This window comes from Chrysemys picta, chromosome 18 (genome assembly GCF_011386835.1).
Source record: "Chrysemys picta bellii isolate R12L10 chromosome 18, ASM1138683v2, whole genome shotgun sequence".
NCBI classification, from domain to species: Eukaryota; Metazoa; Chordata; order Testudines; family Emydidae; genus Chrysemys; species Chrysemys picta.
Genome location: NC_088808.1, coordinates 10,553,532 through 10,579,487, shown reverse-complemented (window position 1 = coordinate 10,579,487; position 25,956 = coordinate 10,553,532). Strand labels below are relative to the sequence as shown.

Here is a 25,956-nt window from a genome sequence, read left to right as displayed (position 1 = left end):
CCCATCATGGGCACTCACCATTGTAACAGGAAACAGGATGGTGGCCATGTAGGGCTCTCAGCACACACACAAGAGGAAGACGACTGGCACTAGGACCCAGGAGGAGGGGGGGTCCAGCTGCAGAGGCAGTGAGCCCACTCCATCACCTGGCAGGAGAAGCAGCTCCGTCCCACCCCCTCTGTTCCCTGCCCAGGCCCATCTTGTGGGGTGAGGGGGCTGGAAATGAGCGGAGGGTGATGCGCAGTGCGGGAAGGACAGGCCAAGAAGAGCAAGCCCTGGGCAGCTCGGTGCTTGCAGAAATCGGGCGGGGGCAGTGTCACGTGACCCTGTGTGTCCCCCGCCATCCCTTGCCTCTATTTGGGGGAGCAATGCCCCTGTGCCTTCCCCCCAAACTATGCCCATGTGTGCAGCTGACTGGTCAGTTCATAACTCTGGTGTTCATATCTCCAAGGTTCTACTAGATGTTCTTAAAGTCTGTGTCAAGGTACTGGTCACCAGCAAAGGTGCCAGACAAGTCCTCTCAGACGAGGTGTTTATCCAGCTCTCTCTTTACATATAAGTGGAGTGTTGTGCCATTCACAGTGGGCTTCCTGCCATCAGTCTGAACTGAAGGCAAAGAAAGGATTGTGAGAACTTCAGAAAGAAATTAACAAACAAGAAGAGGAAAAACGGTCGGGGAGAGAACCTTGTCTGGTGGTGCCCTTCAGAGGTTTGCTTGACTCTATTGGGGTGTAGACAGAAGAGACCTGGGCAGCCTGCACTGAGGAAGTTGAAAGGACAGCGATTTTGCTTCATGAAAACAGGGTCTCAGCCAGGCTTGGCTAAGAACACTGGAATGAACATGGGGTGGGAAGAAAAACTTCTTTAGACAAGAGAATAACGTTTTAGTTAAAGTTCGGTCTCTAGAAAGCGTGTGGTGATTTTGTTTTGTATGTAACCGTTTGTTTCCGATGTTCTTGCTCACCGTCACTTGAATCTCTGTTCTTTGAGAATAAAAGTATTCCTGTTTTCACTGTAAATACACCTGAGTGTTGGGGTGTTGAGCCCGTACTCCTCCCTTGGGAATAGTAGGCCTGGAAATTCTGAGTGTGATCAATGGCTGGACACTGCAGGGAATGCGCAGGGAGTTAGCGTGTGCCTGTTGCTACCTGTATGTAGAGAGGAAGGCCTCCAGAGCCTGGTGGTTTCAGGTAGCTGACCCGCAGCAGGTACAGACAAGATTGCTTCGCACTAAGGGCAGGTGGTGGTGAGGCACCCCTAGGGAGCGTCACAGTCATTGCAGCATGTGTAGACCTAGCTGTGATCAAGCTAGCCCGGATAACAGTAGCCGGGAAGCCGTGGCAATGGAGGCTAGTTGCTTGAATACGTAGCCGGGGTCCTAGGCCAGGTTGTACAGCCCAGCCTGCAGTCTGTGCTACCCTGGTTTCATTGTTGCTGTTAACGACCACGCTAGCTAAGGCCTATCTATGTGTCCTGCAATCGCACCTCTGGCTGTAGAGTGGACATACCCGAAGTTGCATGGTGATTGAAAGTCTCTGCAAAGAGACTAAGGACGGGTGGGTCCCTGGAGATGCAAGTGCCCTTTCACCTTGTTAGAGTTGTCCCTGCAAAGCCAGGTTTGATGCCCGTTGCTGGGCAGCGTGGGTGGAGATTGCATTGAAGCCGTAGCCTGTTGCCATTACCCCAGCTGAGGATCTAGCCGTATGTGTCAACTGTGCTAGTTCTCCTACTCCCCCTTGAAATCAGTTTTCCTGCTGGGCATGAACTCACTCCAACCCCGCTCGTGGGAGAGCGTGTGAGGGGCCCTCCTAGAGGTGTCTAGTGAGCTTTGTTGCAGAGGCTGCTGGGATGCTTTAGAGGCACGCTGGCTTCTGTATTTGACATCCTCAAGTGGGGGTGCATCTGTACTGCAGACAGAGCTTTACTCTGCTGCACCGGCCCTGTGCACAAACGCACCGCAGTCTCGAGGGCCGTGAAGCGGACCTCTCTCATGGGCGCTAAAAATCATTAAATCCACATAGAGAAGGCAGGAGGAACTGGAATCCTTTCGTCTGTTTCTCCAGTGCGTTCCAGACTCTCTCATTCAGCGCTAGGAAAAACCCTCACTGTTTTTATTGCGAGCCCCAAAGGCTCCTGTTTAATTGTCTGATTTAAAGCCTGCAATAACACCTTCCAAAAGGGAGGTGAGGAGACTGCCAGAACGCTGCTCCCTCGGCTTGAGGAGCTCTCCAAGCCCCCGCTAGGGCAGCTCCGCTCTCTGCTTTCCCTGCCCCAAGCCGCTCCCTTCTGCAGGTGCCTTGAGAAATACCCACGTGTGCCAGGCCTGCGGTTCTAGGTTCGCCATCTGACTCCAGCTACGGGGACCTGGCATCGGTCGTGATATGTAGTTTCTCAAGCGGGGAGCATGAGGAGCATTAACCCCCTTGCCCAAAGAGAAGGCTGCTGGTGACCGTAAGCCTGTATAAATAGCGCTAGTTCTCCCGCCTGTCACAGGGATGAGGGAAATGGAGACGCTTCGACAGGAGAGTGGGTCAGGCTGAAGAGAACGGAGCGTCCTTGTTATGCCTGTGAACGGGCGGCCCTCTCCCTGTGGCTTGGGGCTTGAGGAGGAGATATGTAAAGGAACGCAGGGCAGTGAAAGTCAACGGGCGTGGGGCGCCCGGCTTCCCTCTGTGTCTCTGGAACCCTCCCCCTCAGGCGGGTGCAGCGTCGGAGCTGGGAGAGGGAGGCCTATGCAGCAAGTGGCCCCCCGGTGCTTGGGTTGAATCAGTGCAGCTGCACCTCTGGCTACAGCTTCTCCCCTGCTGCAGCTGTCTTGGGGACAGAAGTGGGGGGTACTTTGGGGTGTGGAAGGGTCAGATATGTAGCAGCTCCACCCTCCCTCCCTGTGACAGTGAATGCACATTCCTCTCCATCCTGAATGCCAGGCAGATTTGCAGTTCCCAAGGTGCCCGGGGTGCCAGGCAGGTGTCACGCACTGATTGACGGGCAGGGACAACTAAATACCTTGGTAACTAGCCTGTCTTGTATTCCACCCCCTGCCTGCCCTCCCTTTCCCCTGATGGGAGCGGGCTGGGGAAGGGCATTCTGGGCGGTGTTATGTATGCACGCCGGCTGCCGTGCTGGGGACAGTAACCTTCTGAGGTCTGCATTTCCATTCAATCATCAGATTGCTAAATGCAAGAGACAGCTCCCGTTCAATAATTCATAACCCCATGGAGCTTCTATCATCCTGGGTGGGGGGGGGAGAACCCTTTGGTTTGCCCTTCCTCCAGGCAGGGGAGGAAGAAGAGAATAATGGAGATTGTTCTGTCCCTGGAGCACTGCAGTTTGGCCAGGTGGCAAGAAATCCTGCCTCAAAACCAGAGTGAGATGCCCCGAAAGGGAACAGGGACACGGTGCAGATAGACGTCTTTGCAGGAGTAAGCGCTCAATGCTGGGCCCTTGGTGGAACGGCGTTGCATCTGCACCATGGGAGCAGAGTGCTGCCCATAATGGACTCTGCCTTGCTTTCCCTGGAGACCACTGACAGTAAAGTCGCATGCATCAGCCTTCTGGGAAATTTGATGTTAGGGTACGCGGGAGTAGATCCTACTGCTTATAACCAATCAGTCCCTTCTCCCCTCCCCACCTCCTTGTGTAACTGGCCTCCTGGTAGAAATGTCTCCAGTGGGAAAGGGAGGAGTGATCTTGTATTTGCATCCCTGTAACAAGCTGTTTGGGAAGCAGCAGTGTCTAGTGGCTTAAAGGCAGAGAGATGAGGTTCCTGGGCTGTCACTGAGTTGCTGAGGGGTGGGGGTGGGAAGAGACAATTACGGGTATGCCGCACTGGTAAATCGCTTTCCATTAGAAGGTCTCTGAGTGCTTGAATCTGAGAATTGTTATCCCTGTCATACAGATGAGGCAAATAGGCCGGTCTCTTCATCTCTCTGCGCCTCGGTCACAGAGCCAGGAATGGAACACGGGGTAAATTTTTTAAATAGGGCCCAAGTGACTTGGTAGCCAAAGTCCTGTCTTCAAAAGTGGCATTGAAAATCAGTGGGCCTTTGGCTACTAAGCCATTTTTAAAAGTGCCTTGAAAATCCTCCCCCAGCTGTCTCTAATTGTAGGCAAGTGCTATCCCCACTAGAGCATTCTACCTTCTTTGGATGTAGGGAAGATTCTAAACCTGCTCTGTGCATCCAGTTTACTCTTTATAAAACCATGCCAATATCACCTTTGCTGAGCCTTTTTGAAATCTGAGTGCCTTCCAAGTGCAAAGTGTTTGCTGGTTGTTTAAAAGTCAGTGGAGTACCTTGTGTTTGTAATTTTAACAATAGGATAGTGGGTTTTATTTTCTCCAGAATCATAAATGTGATCTTCATTGTGTTTTATGGAAACAATAAAGCTAAACTCTAATAACCACAGATTTTCCTTGCTTTATGTGTGCGCGTCCTTGGGGAGCAGGGCCTCAAGATTTAACTTGTTCTGCATTAAAACTCTGTTAGAAGCGCTCAACCTGGTAGCTGGTAGAGAGCTAGATTATGAATTTGCTTTGGTTCCGAAGGGAATTTTCTCTGCCTTGAGAGTGCTTGAGGTGAGCAAAAAGATGCCTCTGGAAAAGGAATCCACGTTGGTAGCACAAGGGCTCAGCATTTCAGTACAAAATCAGGCTTCCTTTAAATATACTATACATTGCAAACTCCTATTTATATCTATGTACTAATTAGATTACTCAGTTTTTTGGGTTTTTTTACGAGTAATACTTTTTATATAGAAGATTCATAGGGTTCAAAGCACTTTACAAAGGAGGATGCTCTTTCTCAGGTGGGCAAACTGAAGCACTTCATCAAAGGATAGTGGACATGATACACACATTTTGCCAGAACAATGAGTTTTTCAGCAGATCCTGACCTTTCGTATGACCCCTCGCAAGGCATGTTTTGTATGAAATATCACAACCACATACCAGTGAGGAATATGGGGGTTAAAGGAAGCGGTTTTGAGGTATTGAGTCACTGCACCTACCTGCATGTTTAGGTTCCTAAATACCTTTGAAAACCTGGTCCGAAGTGACTTGCCCAAGGTGACAAAGGAGGTCAGTGGCAGAGTCGGGTGTCCTGACTCCCAGGCCTGTGCCTGATCCGCTAGACCAAACAGCTTTTAATGTACCTTACTATCGAAGTACACGCATGGAGTAGTTTGTGTAAGTGATTTAATATTTTAATACATTAAGGACGTGATCTTGCAAATGCCTGTTCACGTGTCATCTTGCTTGCGAGAGTAATCACACTGAAGCCAGTGAGACTATCTGAATGAGTAGGGGCTGCTCACGTGAGTCAAAATCGCCCTACCTGTGCCAGCTTTAATTTCGTTACACTAACAGTGGATGTGTGGCAGCATAGACCTTGGCGTGGGCTAAGGATGGGAGGTTCTGGGCAGGTTTGTGTAGTCTGCGCCAAGCACCTGCTGCTGCATTTTCAATGCTATTTTAGCCATGCCAGCCAGATGAGAGCTAGCACAGGTATGCCTCCCTGACCTGCAATCACACCTCCGATTGCAGTGTAGACCTACCAACTGTGTTTGTAAGATCCAGGGTCTTAAGGTCTTCATGTAGCAGAGGGATCTGCATGCAGGGGGCCATTATACTCGGTCTCGTCGAAGATCCCAGATCTCCTCTTGGGATGAAAGGTTCGCACTTCTCAGGGTCAGGCCCTTAATTCCTAAATCAATTGGGCCTCCCTTGGGAGGAAAGGCTGTGTATAAATGCAGGCAGCCGCTGCTGTTCCTATAAAGGGAAAGAGTGTAACTTGGTGCTGCACTGACAACTCTCATATAAATGTGGCTGGGATCTGGTATTTGGGTTTATTAGCACAGAGCGTCTTTTCTGGATTTTTAAAAGGTCTCCGGCTGAAATGGCTCAAGGTCCAGTCTCCTTGGAGAGTTGCAGCTCTCAGATGAGGACATGGAAGCTAGAATGCCTGCACGGTCCTGCTAAAAACACCATGGTCTCTCTAGCCAGAATGCCAGAGATCTGGCACCTCATGCGATACGTACCTGGAACTGGTAGCAAACCCTTTCTTCTTAATTAGCGGGACTGCGTTTCTATCTGCAAGTCTGAGCGGTGTCCACGTACACCACTCTCCCACCCACAAATAGAGAGCAGAGCAAGGCAAGGACATTGGGGGGGAGATTTCAAAAAGTATGTCGGGAGTGCTCGTGAAATTCTAGCTGGCTGTTTTGGTGTCTACATGGGAGTGGAGCTCTCTTGAAAAAATCGGAACGCTTAGTGCTTGGGCAGAGAGAGTGAAGTTTCAGGAAGAATGGTCCGTGTTTAAAGTCCCCTGTTGGCTTACCCTGAAACTGCAATTCTGGCCTCAGAGCACAATCAGCTGGCGGAGAAGTCCCAGGAGTTAATAGAACGTCGACTGCAACATCGACGTGTAGCTCAGGAATTGTCTCTGTTTAAGCCACAGTGGCTCTCCGGCTTCAGAGCGCGCTGGGGATCTTTGGCTGCCTAAAAGGAGCTCCCCACAGAACAGCAGTGATAAATGTGTTTAATCTTTTCGGCGCTTGTAGCCTCGTTTTATCCCAGGATCCTGAGGTGGTATTAGCCGGATGGTATGTCTGGGAAAGATTCAAAGTGACTAGACAGGGAGTGGAACTGCCGGAGAATTGATGCAGGGAGCTATCGCATGTTTGGAGAGGTTTTCTCCTTCCTACTTCCGCACCATCTACCCCCTTTGGCTGTGCAATTCTGTTTTGTATCTTAACTCCTGCCAGGCAAGCCCATCTTCTAGGGGCCGGGCAGAACTCACCCCCTCTGGTTGTTGATCCTGTCCTGGGCTCCAGCCAGTGGAAGGACTCCTCTGAAAGGGGCTGGAGCAGAGCGAGAAGGGTAATGGGAGCCCCTGATGCATGGCACTGCTAAACCAACAGCTGGGATTCTTCTGCTGGTTGAAAGCTCCAGGTGGCAGGAGGGTTCAGTGTCTGTTCTGGGCATGCTGGCACAGGGATACAGGCACCTGACCTTTGAATCTGGGAGAGAGGCAATTTGCAAACATGTGTCAGTGCAGTCCCATCGGAAGCCGGGCTCTAAATCATTACCTTCCAGCCTGCATGCAGAGTCGTCCAGGGAACCTATTTAATTAGGGGATAAATATGGAAATCAAGAATTATTTGCAGAAGCTGTTCTCCTCCTTACTTTCTTTAATGAGGCGATTGTAGGGATTAATCTCTCTCTGCCCCCCACGACCCTGGGTTGTAGATCCAGGCAGTATCTCCTCTGCTCAGCGTATCTCCTCCTTATACATATACTTAGCTCATCATGGGTAGCTTCTCTCCATCCCTTATCCAGACCCTAAATACCTGGATAGCGACCACAGCTACAGAATTATCTTGTTAATACACAACATACTCTCCCTTTGGATCTGTGGCTCAGGGAACGAAAGGGGGTGGGATGCCTCCACAGTTGGAGTGTGCTTTGGCCTTTCACCTGTGAAGATCCTGGGTAGTTGTAAAACGGGTTAGGTTAGGAATAGAGGTTGGGTCTTGTCTTAGGCCTGAAGGGAAACCGTCCCCCTTGACTTAGCCTTGCTCAGGAAAGGCCAAGGGCTCGATGAGAAGGGTTGGGAGGTTAGGGATTCTGCAAATCCCGATTGGGATGGCATTGGCAGAGTTTTCCTGGAAACCTTGCTCTGCGCTTGCCTGGCGCTGTTCGTAGAGTGCTAGCCCGGGCTACCAATCACCCCGCACAGTGGTCCAGGGCACCAACAGACATGCCAAACCGAGCCAAAAGGTTTATCGCACTCCAGTGGCTGGAAACCTTGTGCTGCCTTGGAAAAAAAAATGCCGTGCTAACGTCTTTCCCTGTCTCGCTTTAGGGGGCCAGTTTTTTCTCGGTAATAAAAGGAAGTCCCCTTTCTCCCCACACACAGAACTAAAGGAAGGCCTGTCAAAACCTTGTGTCCTATTATCCTCCTCTCCAGGGCGTGGCTGCACTCTTGTCTCCAGTATGCCATGGATGGCACCGTGCATGTGGGAGCAGTGCCGTCGGAAGCGAGGTTATAAAGGACTAGTTACTCCCATGGCCATATTTCCTGCAGAGCCAGGATTGCACTCTTCTTTCGCACGGCGGGTTTGACTGTGGGGAGTTGTAACATTTTGCAAAGAGTGGGTCTGTTTTCCCCTCTTTATGCGTGTTGCTGTTTCCCCAGCAGCTGCCAGGCAGATGCGTTTTTTTATAAAACCTCCTGGTTGAAACTGTTCCCTTGAGCCTCTGGAGTAGCTGGGCTGCTGAACAGAGCCGAGCTTTAATCGCCAGAAATGCAGCAGCTATTGATCTGCTGGTACCAGAGGCTCCATGTACAGAAGGTGGCATGAGATGTTGGCCGTCGGCACAAAGCGGAGCTTTGGGTACAATGTAACAGCAGCAGGAAAAATACCCCCTGTCCCCAGGTCTAGACTTGGCCAGCCCACAAGAAGAGGGTCCCATCTCCTCCGAGGCCTGGTGAGCACGGGAATTGGCCATGTGATTTCTGTGGACAATGGTTTCTTCTACATTGCCTGCTCTGTAGAATGGGAGGTGTTCCATGTGGTCTAGAGGTCACCGACTTGCTTTGTGGCCTTTAGCAAATCATATTGCCTCAATTTACCCACCTGTAAATTGGGGATAATTATCTACCCCTCAAGGGGATGTTGAGGTTTAATGTTCACAAACGTCTTTTGAGATCCTCAGAGAAAAGATACTGTGGAGTTACCAAGGCCCGTTATCTGGGGCTGATTGACAATAGCTATGCAGTGTCCATCCATAGAATGGTTGTTCCACCACAAGGGTGCTCCTTAGAACTTTTTCTTGGCAGTTTGTCCATCAGGAGGTGGTGCTGGAGGCTTTTAAATAGGTATTTTTGCACTCTGTGGATCCTTCCTTGGGATTGTGGCTCAGGTGAAATAAAGATCTCATGCAATGGTTATAGTCTTTTCCCAGGTGTCTCTTCAAGGGACCTGTCCCGCCTACTGGCAGTTCCCTGATGTTTATATTGATGGAGAAGGGAGGTGTGACTGGTCTCCATCCCGTCTCGAGATGGTCTCTGTGAGTGACATGGATGTCTGTAATGGGGGAATTGGGAACCCGGAGGGAAATGGAAGAGTTTGAGTCTTTAGGGAAAAGCACCTCTGCTTGCAAACTCCTCGCCCTGAACTGACTCTTTCCTCTCACACCATGTAACACCGCGCACAGGTTTGAACTGCCGCGGGGAGCTGAGCAGGGTGAGGAGCTGGTGGTCTTGGCTGGCAGTGCTTTTGGAGTAGCGGTGCGCCATGGTGAGGATGTTGCTGTTGGAGAGGCTCAGGAAGTTACAGAACACTGACTGTGGGTGTTGTACAAGGATACGCAGGGTGACCTCCAGGCTGCTATGTGCGAGGACTCCGATATGATGCGCTAGGTTCCTAACATCCTGAAATGTCAGATTTCTGTTGTGCCTGTTGGTCACTCGCATGGTGCATTGGCTTGTGTCAGTCACTGACCGGCAAAGGCTTATCAGAATTGCAGAGTGGCTTTACTTTGAGCACCATGGCTGTTAAATGCTAACAGAGCAATCCGGGCTGCATGGGGTGAGTCTGGCTGTCGTATTGGGGTTGGGAGGAAGGGGGGAGCAGGTGCCGAAGAGCATCGCTTGTGGCAGGGGTGTTCTGGGTCTGCATTCACACTGTCCCCTCCTCCTGGAATCCTACTGACATCTTGCTTGAAATAAGGCCAGGGATGCAGCATGGGAGGGAGAAATGGTTTTAGTTGACGAGTTGAGACCCTGTATAGGTAACACCAGCCAGCCCCTCCCATTCCCAGCCTGCCCAAGCTTCCACCCACGCTTGTATCCAAGCTAGATGTCTCCTGCTACTGAAGCACAGCAACAGGTAACCCCAGGAAATCCGTTTCCTTCTCCTGCTTTGAAAAAGAAGGCCCTGTGAGGACCCTGCATCATCTGGGTGTATGGGACATTGTGGGGGCAGGAGAACGGCGTTTAGCGGTTGTGGCAAATTAATGAACATCTGCTCTAGTGAATGCTAAACCCAGCTCTGCCACAGCATCCCAGCCCGGGTCTGCAGTGCACCCTCCTAGTCGAATCCAGGGCCCTGAAGCAGAGCAGCTCCCCTAGAAAGCTGCAGAAATGAATGTCACGTGCGACCGGCAGAGCCACCTGCCGTTCCAGTCTCCAGGCCTCTTCCTTGAGCAGAGACCGAGCGGTTTTCATAAGGGTTGTTCTGAACACTCGGCCGTGCAGTCTCCCGGCTTGTGGCTGGGTTCCGTTGTACACACGTGCTTGGTCAATAGGCGTCTCTGCTGACAAATAAAAATGGAATTGAATGGAATGGAATTGAAAGTCAAAAGGGCTCTGTAATAATTTTAGGTTGCCCGAGGCACCGTGCTGAAGCATTGGCATTATAAATAAGGGTAATGTACTAGAGACTGAATTACAATCACAGCAGCCATAAGAACATGGAATGTGCACCCGCTTCTTTAAAGGATATAGAGTCAGATTATGATCTGTAGGCAGTGCACTGCTGGCAAATCAATAACCACTCACTCAACTAGGGGCCAGGAGGACTTTGATTAGAAAAGGGGAAGGGAGGTGGGGGAGTCCAGCATATGGAGAGTAAGATCTGCATTGGAACGCCCCATCCCACCTGCTACCTTTGACAACTTAGAGGTGGGTGGGGGTTTGCTCAGTAAAGAATCAGTGTTTCTTCCTCCTCTTTGTCGCCCCTCTCATCTCCAGGATCTCAGTCTTGATTTGTTACTTACATCCAAGCTTACATGATGGGCAAAGTCAGCGGTGGCCTCTCATAACGACTCACTTACTTTAATTAAATTTAGTCTTTTTTTAAAAGCGTGATGCCAAATGTGGGTTTATGAACTAGTCCTGGGGAGTGGGAGACTAGCCAGATGTTTGGCTCTGGTTCTGAGTCCACTCGCCCCAGAATAAATCAGGAGTCAATCCATGCAAGGCTTATTCTGATATAAACTCCGTTGAGGGGAGGTCACGTGGGCTTCCAGGGAGAGGCTGGTGCTCAGCTGGAGGGGCTGGGATTTAATTAGGAGTTGGTGTTAGCGCCTGCCGAGTCACTGTTGTGCTAATGGAAATGTCTGCAGAGCAATCACTGGTGGTTAGTTAGAAGCTCTTGGAATAGCTGGTTCAGCTGCTGTTCTCCCCTAACTAGACCATGTGACATCTTGGCAATGAGGATGGCGCTTCTTGCATAGATCCTTCTACACTGCCTTGAAGAACTTGCTACAGCCACCATCCCTGCAAAGAGCGGCTGTTCCAGCTCCCGGCCAGAATACATAGTCAGCCTTGGAGAAACCAAAGGCTGAATGAACGTAGCAATAGGAATAAACACTGGGACAAATGCTGCCTTCAGCCACACGCAGCCCATGCCCATTGAATCTCGTGCCCTCATGCCTGAGGGGAGAACCTGAGCGAATGTGTGTAAATCTCCAAGGTCTCGTGCAAGGGGGTCTCTAGAGGTGTGGTAGCACAAGGAGATGCATGTGCTGGTCCTGTATCAGCTCGGGCTCACGCCTGCTGCAAGCGAAAACAAGCCGAGTGCTTCGTGGTTCCTCACCCAGATGGCCAAAAGCACCAGCTCGTTCAGCCTCCTTGGTGACTTCGGCTCAGAAGAGACCGAATGCAGCACAATCCTTGGCATTTTCAAAATGCTGGGGGAGGCAAGGCAAAGAGTCGTTGTAAGGGTGGGGGAGCTTGTTCTTGCAGCCGCTGAGTTTCCTCTGATACTTTGGCAACTCTATGAACTGCTTTGTGGGGGGGGGGTGTTTGTGTGTGGGGTGGGGGTGGGGGTGGGGGGGATTAGCCATGTGGCCCAGCAAAGATCTTATGAGGGTGGTAGAACAGTGCTGGGTGTATCTGAAGGCCATAAACATCAAGGAGGGGAAGGAAGTGTTTGAGGTGGTACATGGGGCACGTCTGCACCTGGCGATGGTTAAAGATCAGGATTCAGTGCTGATGTTAGATCTATATTGGCTGTCTTTGATCGTGACTTGGTATTGGCTTGTCTGGCTTGGAGGGGTATCTGTTCCCTTTGCTGGCAGAGCCCAGCGTTAGGTGAATTGCTCTGCCCTGGGTTGAGGGGAAGAGGGGCTCTCAGGCCACTGCAGTGTTCGGTGCTGTTGGTTCTTACTTGCCTTTCTGGAGGCTTAAGGAGGAGGTGTGGGTGGGAATGCCGGCCCTGTGCTGAGGGCACCCAGCCTTGTCTCCCATTCAGGAAGCTTGGAGAGGGGCTGAGTGTGTCTCCTTGTCAGGATGCGAGTGATGCTCAACCCAGATAAGGTGCAGGTGATTATGGAGAGTTGGGAGAAGCAGCCAGTGGATTTGGCAGCATCTGCATTGGCTCCGCTGATTTGAGGGTGTGCAACCTGCATTTGCTGCCCAGTTTTTCTGCTTCGCTACCCCCACTTCCTCTCACAGAACCCGAGATACTTTTGAAGCTAACAGCAGCAGTGCCAGGGTGGCTTTTTCCATCTCTGGCTGGTTGGGAGGTTTGAGTCCTTTCCCCTGGAGTTGGGACCTTGGCAGTGTCGTCCGCACTTCTAGTCTGGACTTCTGCAACGTGCTGTACTTGGGGCTACAACTTAAATCCGCTCAGAAGCTGACACTTAATACAAAAGGCAGCTGCCTATGTAAGCAGGGTGCCTCACCGGCACTCCAAGGGGTGGCCCAGCTGCCGATTGGGTTATACCGCACAGAAAGAGTCCGCTGTGGCCTGGGACATCACCTCATGCAATATTTATTGGAAAAGAGAGAACTGCCTTGATTTTGGAACTCCCTCCCTTCCTGTCATTCCCAAATAGTCAGTCAACCTTTAGGGTAGGTTGCAAAGCCCATATCAGTGGGCCCTGGGGGAAGGCTGGGGTGAGAGGCTTCTTTGGGAATCTGAAGAGGGAGCAAAGTATCTTTGTTGCGTGGCCATCTTTGTGTTTGGGATCTGCCCCTGTGTTCTTCTGTTGCTTTTGTTAGTGGTTTGAGTGGTCAATGGTTATCAGGATGCCTAGAGATTAGGGAGGTGTCTCTAAAGAGGTTACATGTAGATACATAAATTGGGGAGACAATTAAGAGTAATGGGATAAAATGCTACCTTCACCATCTTCCTCCTTTCCTAACTTCGAGATTCTCTTTCCTCTCTGTTGCCAGGAGCGGCGCCAGGGTTTTTGCCGCCCTAGGCGGCAGCGCTCCTCCTCTGAGCATTCAGGGGTCCTTCCGCTCTGTGTCTTCGGGGCACTTCGGCGGCGGGTCCCGGAGCGAGTGAAGGACCCGCCGCCGAATTGCCGCCGAAGATCTGTAGCGGAAGGACCCTACGCCGCCGAATTTCCGCTGAGGGCAGCAAAATGCCGCCCCCCAAATCCTGCCGCCCTAGGCGACCACCTAGGGTCACCTACTGGAAGTGCCGGCCCTGTCTGTTGCCTTTCACGGTTTTGCACCTGTGCGTACATTTCCCTGCAAAGTGTGTTTGTGGGGCGGGGACAGTTTGTAGAAAGACACCCGAGAAAACACAGCGGTGTTGAAAGTGGGGGAAAAAAAGGAACATGCAAGCTGACAATCGGGATAAAAAAATTCCTCCAAGTTAGGCCTGTCTGTGGAATAGTCTCCCAGGGGATGTGGGGGAAGCCCCATTGCTTGAGTCATTTTGAAACTAATCTGAACGCAGCACTAAACTCGATTCCGTAGGGACCAATCCTGTGCTGCCAAGGGCGGGCGGAGATTTCTGTCTGGGAGATGCTGCATAATTTTGGATTATTATCTTAAATGGTAGATAGCACTGAAGCACTTATAGAATCATGTTTAAATGGGGGTTACATTTGTGGTTACCTCAGTGCTGAAGAAACCCAGGGCGTAGAGCTGGAAGCCTATTGCAGGGCAGAATAGAGCTGCGTGTGAGAAGATTGCAAAGCAGTTGACAGCACTAGGTCCGGCTCTAGCCAGCATGAGATCAGTTCATAAGCATGGTCGTTATAAAAATATATACACTCACCAGATCGGTACTCAGTTTCTTCTGGTCTCTTTCAATGGCGAAAATATTCGGTCTCCTTGTGGGCTGGGTGAAATCTGTGTTAGGAGGCCAGGCCAGGTGTTGGGTAAAGGGGCGTAGAGGGCATGATCTGTGTGCTGGAAATTCCCTGGAGGCTTTTTTCCCCCTAGGCTCCCCCCCCCCTCCCCGGCAGATTCCAGCAACCTGGAAAAAGTAGAGGGAGGGGGGAAGGAAAGCAAAGCACAAGGAATGCTCGGTTATCATCGGGGAGATGCTCTGGAGATGAGCTGCCATGGGCAGATTGGCTTATTTTAATAATGACCTTCAGGAATTAAATAAAAATACAATAAGCGTGGGAGATTAGAAAGAACAAGCCAATTAAATACAAAACATGCTTTGTAAAACTCCATGACAGATAAGTCAGGGCTGCAACCTCCAGAGTAACTGATGAATGCTAAATCATTGCACAAGGGCTGGTGTGTGTGTGTGTGTGTGTGTGTGTGTAAGGGGGTGGGGGATGGGTTTAGGCTATTGAATATTTCAAGACTTGCAGCCTACTTTGGAAACCGGGGAAAGGTGAAACGGCTATGGTTGTGTTGCGTTGCTTTGCTTTGCGTTCAGTAAAACAAAGGGGGCGGGAGCAGGAGGGGGGTTGAGCCGGCCTGGAGCCGGAAGGCATGCAGTAACAATTCTCCAACTTTAATATCTGCTGTTTCATTTTATATTCATCATGTCAGCATAATCTGCTTTTATGGGAATCGTCTTGGTTCTCGACCAAATGCATTTAGGCCCTTTTGCTTTTAAGTTTGATAGTAATGTGACTTGAAGACTTCAATGAAATGTTTATATGTAAGGATTGTAGAAGCGGCAAAGAGAAAATGGAATTACAAAGTCGGAAGGGCCCTTACTCCTTGGTCTCTTCTCGGACTTTTTTCACGAACAGGTGACCTAGTGGCTGGCTAGTGGCTCGTTCCTGGGCTCTGCCATGGGAGACTTTTTACCTGTTCCCAAGGATGGGGTGCGAAGGCTATTGCTTGGTTTCTTTGGGCTAGCTAACTACACAAACCAGCGTTTTTGGGGGGCAGGGAAAGGCTCTGCTACTCTGCGAGTGCATAGATCTTATGGCCAGATGGGGCCTTTAGCTCACCCTAACCAGACCTCCTGCTGGGGCAATGGACACCATCTTTGATGCAGGAAAAGGAGCATCTGATCATGCCTATTGCTATTAATAAAACGAACCCCTTGTACGTTGCTGTTCGCGTACCTGTGCTTGATTGGATGGGGTGAGACTCACTTCCTGCCCCAAAGAGCTTGCAGCGTAAAGTAGAGGAGGCGAACTGAAAACCAGTCACAGGGCAAGAGTTTGGGTAAGGGTGGTTGTGAGGGAGGGAGGGCAGGAAGGATCCGTGGAAGAAGGGCATTTTGAAGTGGGTGCTACAAGGAGAAGAGGCGGTGTTGGATGGGTGAGAACAGCCAGGCTCTTCCTGGCATAGGTGGGAGTATTCTGAGATACGGCGCGGAGAATGGGGAGAAGGAGGCAAAAGGAACAGCGAAGTTAGGCACTGTGGCGATGAGGCAGACACATCGGTGGGGGAGGATTTGTGTAGGCCCAGGCCTCTAGGTGAAGATGATGAATGGGCTGAGGTGAGATGGGAATGCTGGAAGGAAGTGGAAGTGGGGGAAGATGCCAGTGTAGGATCAGGGAAGGTACCTTCAGCAGCAGCCTTCGGGCCACACTGGAGGATGGAGAGGCTGAGGGATCAGACAAGGCCTTGGTAATCAAGGTGGAGATGGTCAAGGCGCGCAGCAGAGGGGATAGGGAGAATGGGGTTGATGGTGGTGACAGACCTCAAGGAGAGTCTGGCGGAGGGGGGAAGAGGGGAGTCAGAAGTGATGAGATGGGGAGAGGCACCGCATGGAATTCGGGTGGGGAGGAGGACGTTCCTGGAAAGGAGTAGGAATTGGGGGGGATGTTTACTCTGGAGTATCTTCTATGTTTCCAGCCTGGGAGGCAAGGCCTGAGAACCACAAAGAAGCATCGGCAGATTCCCCGTCTCAGGGCTGGTCTACACTGGAAACTTACATTGGTATCACTACGGTCTTTCAGGGGTGTGACAAATCCGCACCCTGAGAGACGTAGTTAAGCCGATCTAACCCGTGGTGTAGACAGTGTTGATGGAATAATTCTTCTGTTGCCATAGCCACCGCCTTTCAAGGAGGTGCATAAACTAGAGCAATGGGAGAGCCCCTCCTGTCGCTGTAGTGAGTGTCTACACGCCACACATTGCAGGGGGCCTGCTCTCGCTGTGCCACTGTAGTGGTTTAAGTGTGGACATAGACATAGTCATGGGAATAAACATGATTGGCTGAAACCTCCTTTCCAAAACTTGGCAGGAAAGGCCATTTGTGCTGCAAGAGGTGTAAAGGGTACTTTGGCTGGAGTGCCGCCGAGTGGCAGCAGATTGCTCGGTGCTGATGGGAGTCCTGTCTTTCAAATGACATTTAAACTGGTCCCCGTCTCCTTGTGTTGATTAAAAGGGCTTGTAGCGCTTTCCCCAAACTGGAGTTGGGCTGTAACCGGGACAAGCCCTCCTGCTCTTGTGGGATCATGTTCTGCCTCTCCAAGCTCTCCCTCATTTGACACGGGGCTGTTCCTCGCTTCATACCTTAGTGTCCTATGGGATGCGCAGTGTTCCTCCCAGAGGGAACGATGTTTCGCTAATGGGAGAAGCAAACTCTGTTCGAGGCTCTTGGGAGATGAGGGTGCTGTACGAATCTGGGATTTTAATTTTATGAGACTCCTTTTAAGTTTTATCTAACCTAGTGTGTCCTTCAACCTGAGCTCTGGGGTTGAGTTTTGTTTTTCAGGGGGCCAAAGGCAAGAGCCACCTTCGCTGGTGTTCTGCTCCCGGAAACCGCTTCATTTATTTGCTGGGATGGAGACAGGGTTATTTGCAGAAAACTTGCTTTGGCGGCAGAGGCGTGACGGTGAATTCATGCGTCTCTGAGGTGCAAGCTGACTCTGTTATGTATTCCAGGCTTGGGCAGGAGTTTATTCTCAATAGAGTGGGCAAACTAGCGGTCACTGTGCTTGCAAGGTCAAGATAACTAGCTGTCCTCCAATTAGATTCAGGTGGTGGTGCCATTGTCTCGGATATGGTGATAGAATAATTAGCGAGGTGGTGAGCAAGGGAGTGTGTAATCTTGGCCGAACCTTGTCGCTGCAGACTGCAGCCAGGGATCCAGCCTGCTGGGGACAGCAGAAACCTGATAGACAGGTAAACCCAGCTCCGTGGAACGGTTTGGATTTCTTGATGAGGCTTTCTCTATCAGCGCGTGATTGTTCTCTTGGTCTGACTCTAAAATAATGACCATAGGAGTCGTATGTTTTCTGATGCAAAACACACGTTGCTTTCAGGGCTGGAAAAATCCATTTGCCCCTGAAGAGCAGGGGGGATTTCTTTGCCGCGTGAAGGGGCCTGGATGGGACCATTGACTTCTGCAGAAAAGTGTCAAAGGCTAGACGCTTGGTGGCTACTTAGGAGAGCCTTATTCCTGTGGAGTTTTCCTGAGTCTGCAGACTGACAGCTGCTAATCAATCCCTTGCTCAAACCATTAGAGAGAAACTCGTTCCTCTCACTCTAAGGTAGTCTGCCTGTTGTGCAGTGACATGGGACGTGCGTTCAAATGCAGCTCTGTCGTGAGTGCAGAAGCTGAACCCCGGTTGTTTTTGTTGTTGCAGAGATGTCTGGCACTGTGGCGGATATTTCCTTGGTGCACTGGAAGCAGCAGTGGCTGGAGAACGGCACCCTGTATTTCCACGTCTCCATGAGCAGTGCCGAGCAGCTGTCCCGGGCCACCCCACCCACCCTTCAAGAGCCTGCTGAGATCGTGGAGGAGCAGATGCACATTCTTCACATTTCTGTCATGGTGAGTGAATCCTTCTTCTCTTCCCTGCCCAGTCTGGGGGCCAAGAGGAGCAGCTGGGAGGGGCTGGTGGCCGGACGGGAGATGGGGGCGTTAAAAGGATGATCGGCCGGTTTGTCTCAGTCCAGCTTCCAGTGTGCAAATGTCTATATCCCCTAACCACCATAGCGGCCCCTGGTTACTGGGCTTTGGCAGAGCAAGGCAAATGACTGAATGGGCCTGGAAAATGAGTTATGCCTGTTTCTAAAGGTAATTCTCTCCAGGGCAGGGTGATCCATACGGACGCCTCCCTTCCCACTGTGTGCTGCGTATGGAACGCTCAGGGGCTGTCGGCAGAATGCTTCTCACCAGTGTTAAGTTCTGGCACGAGACAAGTTGGTGGGGCGAGTTAGTGTCTTGGTGCTTTTTTTTTTTTTAAGCTGACGCCTACCCAGCACGTGGGTGTCAACTGTGGACTAATCCTGTGTTGTTTTGTCATTAAAAACCAATCTGATACTTACAGGGTTCTGGGAAAGCAGTTTCCACTTTACAAGCGTTTGGATCAGTCTGTTTTAGGTACTGAGGCCTCTGTTACCATTGGATCTGTGTCCTTATCCTTACAGCATCCTGTGAGACAGAGGAAGTGCTATTCTCCCCATTTTACAGATGGGATCTGAGGCACAGAGAGACTCAGTGACTTACTTGCCCAAGGAAAGTCTGTGGCAGAGCTGAGAATTGAACCTGGGTTTCCCAAATCCTGGGCTAAAGCCCTAACCACTAGGCAATCCTTCCTCCCTTAGCTGTTGTGGTTATGTTTGTGCTGCTCCTTCATTGCTGAGTGGCCTTGCTTGGTTGAAAACATAGACTGCTGAGAAAGTGCCCTCCAACTGCATTGCACGGCAGAGAATGCACGGAAAGGGCAATTGTAGGAAGGTATCTCCAATCCACGCCTGTTTAATGTACATGTTCATAGCTCAGAATTCGTGCATTGGTTCAGAACTCGTGCTTGCTAGATTTTTTCTGGGCTACTTGGATCCTTGTTTTCCACTTGAGCAGGGACTTGCTCTGCTTTCTTAAAAGATCAAACCTAAGCAAGTTAACTAAATGCATTACAGAAATGGGTTGTGGATTTAGATGGGACATCAAGTATAGGTAACTGTAAAAAGATATATTGCATTGAGACGTCTATATGAAGAGAGAGTGAATTGGCTGGGACTGCATAGAGAGGAGAGGAAAGAGGGCATGATAGAAGTATACATAACAACGAATGGGATGGAGAAGGTAAATTGGATGCTCTTATTCATAAGCAAAGGGACAATCAATGGAACTGAAAGACGACAAACCTAGAAACATGAAAAGGAAATCCTGTTCTTTCATAATGCGTAATTAACCTGTGAACCTCATTGCCACAGTACATCATTGAGGCCAAGAGCTTAGTTGGATTCAGAAAAGGATTAGACATTTATGTGGATAATGAGAACATCCACAGTTAATGTGAGAGGGGATCAATTTTTTAAAAGCAATATAAACGCTCATGTTTCAGGGCATAAGCCAACTGCTAAGTGGTCAGGGTTAGGAAGACACTTTTCCCGTGGGTAAATTTATGACATAATTGCACCTTCCTCTACTAAGCAGAGTTGGAGGGAGGACGTGGTCCAGGAGGGACCGTTGGTCTGATTTGGTGTGGTAGCTCCTAGGCACGTTCCCGTGTGGAACAGCCTGGAGGAATCGAGCAGAACTGAGTGAAACCCCAGTGCTGGGTTTCATTACAAACTTGAAACTTTGCCCAGTTTGGTTGAAAGATTCATTAACTTTTCAAGTGAACCCGGGCCAAGTTTTGAGTGAACGGGAGCAGATAGATGGTTTTTGCCTCAAAACCATGTGAAATTTACAGCTTACGCAAAACCAGGTGAAACGCTTTGATTTCAAGAGATTTTTCAACTGAGGGTGTGTTTTGCTCAAATAGCCGTAGGGCTGGTCTACACTCAGAAACGAAATTGAGTCAGCTACAGTGCTCATGGGTGTAAAAAAAAATCCACACCCCGAGAAGTTGGCTCAGCTACGTCGAAGTCCCATTTTTACAGCTCTAGGGGGTGGAAGAATTCTGCTGCTGCCCTAGCTCCTGCTCTCAGGGAGGTGGATTCACTACAGCAACGGGAGAGTCCGTCCTGTCGCTGTATTAAATTTCTGCACTGACGTGCAGCAGCAGCGCAGCTGTACTGTTTTTAGTGTAGACGCAGCCTTAGCTATGCCCTGCCTTAGCCCTCCCCCACCCTAAACCTACATCCCAAGGCAGCCTGATGTACGTGTTGTACCTCTTCTGCTACTCCAATAAAAGCCACATAACTATCCCGTACACTCCCTGCTGTGTCATCTGCCAGACCCCAGCCGCTGTGCTCCCTCGATACCTAACCTCTTGCCGTCCCCAGAGATAGTAGACTTCTCCATCACCTATTCCGCCTTGCCGTTCTAGTTCAGACCACACCATTTCATTTTCTTGCCCTCCGTGGTAGGGCCCTACCAAATTCACGGTCCACTTTGGTCAATTTCACGGTCATAGGATTTTAAAAATGGTTAATTTCATGATTTCAGGTATTTAAATCTGAAATTTTACGGTGTTGTAATTGTAGGGATCTTGATCCAAAAAGGGGTTGTGGGGGAAGGGGGGGTTGTATGGTTGTGTGGTGTGTGGGTGGGTGGGTTGCGGTACTGCTACGCTTATTTCTGTGCTGCTGCTGCGGGTGGCTCTGCCTTCAGAGCTGGGCAGCTGGAGAGCGGTGGTTGCTGGCTGGGAGCCCAGCTGTGAAGGCAGAGCCGCCACCAGCAGCCGCGCAGAAGGAAGGATGGCATGGTGTGGTATTGCCACCCTTCTGCATTGCTGTGTGCAGAGCTGGGCCCTCCGTCAGCAGCCGCCGGCTGCCCAGCTCTGCAGGCAGCGCAGAAGTAAGGATGGCAGTACTGCCTCCCCCCTAAAATAACCTTCCAACCCCCCTGCAACTCCCTTTTGGGTCAGAACCCCCAATTGGAGAAACGCTGGTCTCCCCCGTGAAATCTGTATAGTATAGGGTAAAAGCACACAACAGACCAGATTTCACAGGGGCAGACCAGATTTCACGATCCGTGAGGAATTTTTCACGGCCGTGAATTTGGTGGGACCCTACTCATTAGACTTGCTAAACACCCTCCTCTCTCTCATTCCACTTTATGCCACAAAATCCAATCTCCCCTACCCACCCTCTCTGTAGACGAGACACATCCTGATTGCTATGCATGAGAGGTTCTGAGGCCACCCCCATAATCCCCGTAGGAGACGAATAACAACTGCGACCCCACCCCTTCTACACACACTATCTGTGGGACCCATTCGCCAGCAGGCTAGATAGAGCTATGATCTCACCTGCTTCACCTAGGGACAGGAGGGAATGGGCATGGCATGGGCTTATCTTTCAATCTGATTTAAGGAGCTGTGCTGTTTACCTTTACTTGTGTGCACATTCTGTGTCCGATTTGCAGCATGGTAGGGTACCGGGACACAGTTAAGGTTGCTTGTGGAATATCTGCGTCTCCTGACTTTCAAGCGTTTGGTGGGATTGGGTGATGGCACTTTAGGAAGCGCTGTTTGTTTGACTGAATGCCACCTTAAAGAAACATTTTTATTTTGGGTGTGTGTTGATCTTGGTGCTGCTTATGCACTGCGTGGTTTTCTGGTAGCCTTGTTCTCTGCCTGTAAAGCTGGAGTGTAGGCTGAGATGCATGCAGATGTATGTTCCGCATTTGCTGCACTTGTGGTAGACGGGGTAGAATCGGTGCTCGAAGTCGGGAGGTGAACTTCAGGATAGAACCGAGAAAGCAGGGGGAACTCGTGCAATGCGGCAGTGCCGGTCTGAGCTGTGGAGCAGAGTGCAACTCATGGTGGGGGTGAGGATAGCATCGTGCAAATGAGCTGCAGGAGTGATCCAATCACACCTTCCATTTAATAGCACTTGGCATCTTTCACAGTTGATTTTCCTTTATCCCTCACGTAATCTTCTGGTGCTCCTGGTTTTGGTTCTTTTGCATTCTATTCTTAATGCAGTGAAAGCGTGAGGAACTTTTATCCTTTAAATTCAGCTAATTGTCTTTACACTGAACTACTTCCCCGGGGAAGGGGAGGGAGGAGGCAGCAAGGGGAGAACCAGAGCTCAGTTCCCGGAACTGGCAGTAATGGGGAGTAAGAGATGCTCCCGATAGGAATGGATAAACATCGGGGATTGCCTGTAAGGTTAAGAATGGGGATACATTTGATGGGTACATGTGGCTGTATTTCTGTTCATTGGGGTATGAATACAATCCATGAATACAGTGCAGCAATTACCCAAATCCAACTTCTGCTGCTAATGTTCCCCGCTCAAGGGCATCTTTAATAGCAAAATAATACTTGTTTTTCCCCCTCACTGTTTTTCCTAATCTCTCCCCAATGAGACATAACATTAATTACCGCAGTTAGAGGGAATTCAGTCTCCATTACTGTCTGCCACCCCTTTCGTCTTGGCTTGAGCGTCCAAAATTCATCTCCTGAATGAAAAGAGGGGAGGGAAATATGCAGGACTTTTTTTTTTTTTTTTGCGCAGTGTCAAGTAGAAAGGAATCAATATTTTTGTCATTACGCCTGTTGTGTTTTTTTCCATAATCTTCGCTGTCATTTGGGTTTAATTGTGTTGTTTCCTCTTGTGTGGAAGTAAATCTTATCTGTTTTGGATTAAAATTCAATGAAGGTCACAGCGGCTCAAAAACTTACCAGGCTGCAGCAATTAATGTTCATTTGGCTTTGATAAATTGGAATGTTCCTCACAATAGGACTGGAGTGGATTTCACAAGCAATAATTCTTCCATTAACTCAATGATTCCGTGCATGATGGAGCATCTTGTCACTGCTCTGTTTGTCATCTGTCACTTCAAGGATCTGGGCATATGCCTGATATGATTTATCATGATTATTGGGGCTGCTTGTGTCAAAACATTTAAAACCACTAATTATTCTTGCCCTGTAAATTGCTGAATTAAACAAAACACGCAATTCCGTTTCTCCCCCCTCCAGCTTGTTCCCCTGTTTAATTATCGTTCTGGGCCTCTATAAATCCACACCGAGAGCCGCTTTTAACAGCATCTGGCTCGGAGATGGGTCTTATTTAGGGGACTCTAGGGGCAGCGCTGCAGGAGCTGGTGGAAGGAGCATGCTTAATCTCTACAACGTAGCTCGTTTGGTTCTCAGTGCTTCTGTTGAGCACATTATCTATTGTACTTTGTGTGGCCTCTATCTGAGCACCTCGCAATTTTGAATGTATTGATCCTGATGTGGTAGGGCACATTGTACATGTGGGAAACTGAGGCACAGAGAGACTGTGACTTACCGAAGGTCGCCCAGGAAGTCTGGGGCAGAGCAGGGACTTGAACCGAGATCTCCCAAGCTAGCTGGAGTGGAGCATCATGGTTCACATGCGAACTGCCATGCAAGCAGAGCCCATCACCAAAGCCAGCATTGGTGGTTACAGCCCACAAGCCAGGTGGATTCAGGTTCCTGGTGACTGGAAGTTGAAGACACTGGTACCTCTCAGAAGGAGCTGGCTCCGTCGTTGCCTGCTGGCCGGCTCCTGAGGAATGTTGGAAGCCAAACCCTTGGTGAAGCTGAGAAATGGATTTGAGAGTAATAATTAGTTCCTCTTTGAGCAAAAGGAGGGCAGGGCAAGAATCTTCCCAATGGTGGAGGGGGAGCAAAGCGGTAAGTCAGCCCTGCTCAAAGCCACCAGAATTGTGCAGGGTCAGAGCCTGAACGCAAAGTTCAAAGGGTCCCTGGGGAGGCGAGGCGAGGCATGCACCCAGGTGTGCAGCCTCCAGGTAGGGATGTGCTTCAGGTAAACACCACCTGCGCTAGTCTTGCTTCAACTCACTGTCCAAAGCCTGGAGGCTAAAACCCGCCTACCAATTGGACAGGTGCAATGGCTCGTTCCAAGAAACTGGTAAAGCAGCCATTTCTGAACCCTGCCAGCTGCAAAAGGACCTTGGTCACGCATGCTATAGGCTGGATTCTGCCCTCCGCGACGCTGCTGTGAGAGGAGCGACTCCGCTGAAGTCAGCGGTGCCATGGAGGGGCATGTGCAATCAGATGCTGGCACTATGCACGCAGGTGTGTGTTTGCATAGACAAATTCATCCACTGACTCAGCTGGGTTTATTGCTGGAATGTACTGGGCTCTTATTGTCTTCGGGGAAATGTAACAGGCAAATTCACTGCGTTGTTTCATCTCCTTCCTTTCTCCCTACTATGGAATATATGAGTGTCTGGAATAAAAAGCAAACCAGCCTCGTCAGATTTCCTACACCCACTTTCTGCCTGGCTGTCGTTGGCGTTAGCCAGCTAGCTGCTGGAATCCAGTTCTCCCGGTGGATTCTGTTCTACTTCAGCTCTTATTTATACGTTACCATTTTTATTACTGTTCTTATGTATCCTGATGTTTCCCTAATGATCAGTCACAGGGGCTGTGTTCTGCCAGCTTCGGAGATAGGCATAAAGTGTGCTCTTAAACATTTCACTCTGATTTAGCAACCTCTGCCTGCCTGCTGTGAAGTGTAGTCTGGGGATAGATGCAGTGGGCCTGATTCTACTTGCTCGAATACCAGTTTCACTTCTGTTTAACTCCACTGACTTCATTGGAGCTGATCCTGATTACGCTGATTAGTGAGATTAAAATCCTGCGAATGCCAATTGTCTCATATCACTGCCTTGTGGGTCTGGCTTTGGGGTTCCTGCTTTAACAAGTGCATAGGAGTTGGTGGAGGTTTTTTTTTTTTTTAAGTGAATACAACCTCATTTCAGGATCTTCCTTCCTGCAGGCTCCCTGCCAGCATCCAGCTCTATCCATGTGCATTAATTTGCATTTTCATCTGTGCACCATATTGCAACAACTTCCATCCCACACAGAGTGTGTTTTCTGGAGGAATGCAGCTCTCAGTGAAGTTTTCCCTTTGAGCTCTGCCGGGGCCAAGTACCTTGTGTGGCTTCATGCCTGTCCTGCATGATAGTTCTGATCAGTGTTTTTAGTTTTCCCCCAAGCGCCTGTTTTTTCAGTTCTCAAATGCTGAGGGAGTCCCTTGCATTGTACGCGTTCCTCTAAAGTCTGAACTATATATGCAGTATTTGTCCTGCTATAACTGTGTTTGGGGTGGGGTTGTGATATTTTACCAATGTAGCTATTCTGGTACAGCCCCTAGTGTAGCTGCATTTATACCAGTATAGTTATTCCCCTCCCTGTATGTGATGATTACTCTATAATTACTCTATGATTCTATACTGGTATAAGCATTGTTACCCCTTTTTGACGCAAGTGGATAGTCAACATTTGGGGCCTTGTAGGTTGATTCCGCTAGAAAGAGAAATTGATGGTAGAGCCAGGAAAAGTCCTGTTTTCCTGAGCACAGAAGCAATCAAACAGCAGGAGACCATTCCTTTGTTCACTGTTCCAAACCTGCCTTTCCAGCCATCCTGCTGTGCCCAAAAAGCCTCCTTTCTTAGCTTTCTGTCAGGGCCATGTTACCAGCACTCCTGTTACCGTCTGCTTAGCTTTCTGGTTACTTTAGTCTCTGCCCGCCCTTTCTCTCTCACGTACACAGGTAAACAGCGCCACTGATCCAAGCTGTAGCATTGGGCCACACGCTTCAGCTTCTAGTCAAGCTCTTCCATGTACCTGTGTGTTGGATCCTTCTGCTGTTGCTTCAGCCATCTCTTTACATTTACCCTGACGTTGTTCCCAACTTATGCCCAACCCATAGCAGCAAGGTTTGACCCAGCCCACAACATGTTTATACTGGTATAACTGTGTCCACGCTAGGGGAGCTGACGGTTGTTTTAACTATTCTGACTTTTAGTTGAAGTGGTGGAACTTTTGAGTGTGGACACACGCTAAGTGAATGGATCCAGGACATCCCTGATTTTGCTGGAGTGTGTCCAGTGGGTTAGCTTGCATGGGACAAATGCTCCAGGTCGTTCTCTGCCTGA

The 25,956-nt window shown here is 49.8% G+C and overlaps 1 protein-coding gene across 3 annotated transcripts in view; it reads left to right on the top strand.

Moving 5' to 3' along the window:
- The window catches only part of ASTN2 (astrotactin 2), a 631,841-nt gene that overhangs the window by 66,910 nt on the left and 538,975 nt on the right, over positions 1–25,956 (top strand). For all 3 annotated transcript variants that reach the window (XM_065572255.1, XM_065572253.1, XM_065572254.1), the window contains exon 2: positions 17,762–17,949. In XM_065572255.1, the coding sequence (XP_065428327.1) occupies positions 17,762–17,949 (188 nt within the window). The remainder of the gene's footprint in view (positions 1–17,761; positions 17,950–25,956) is intronic.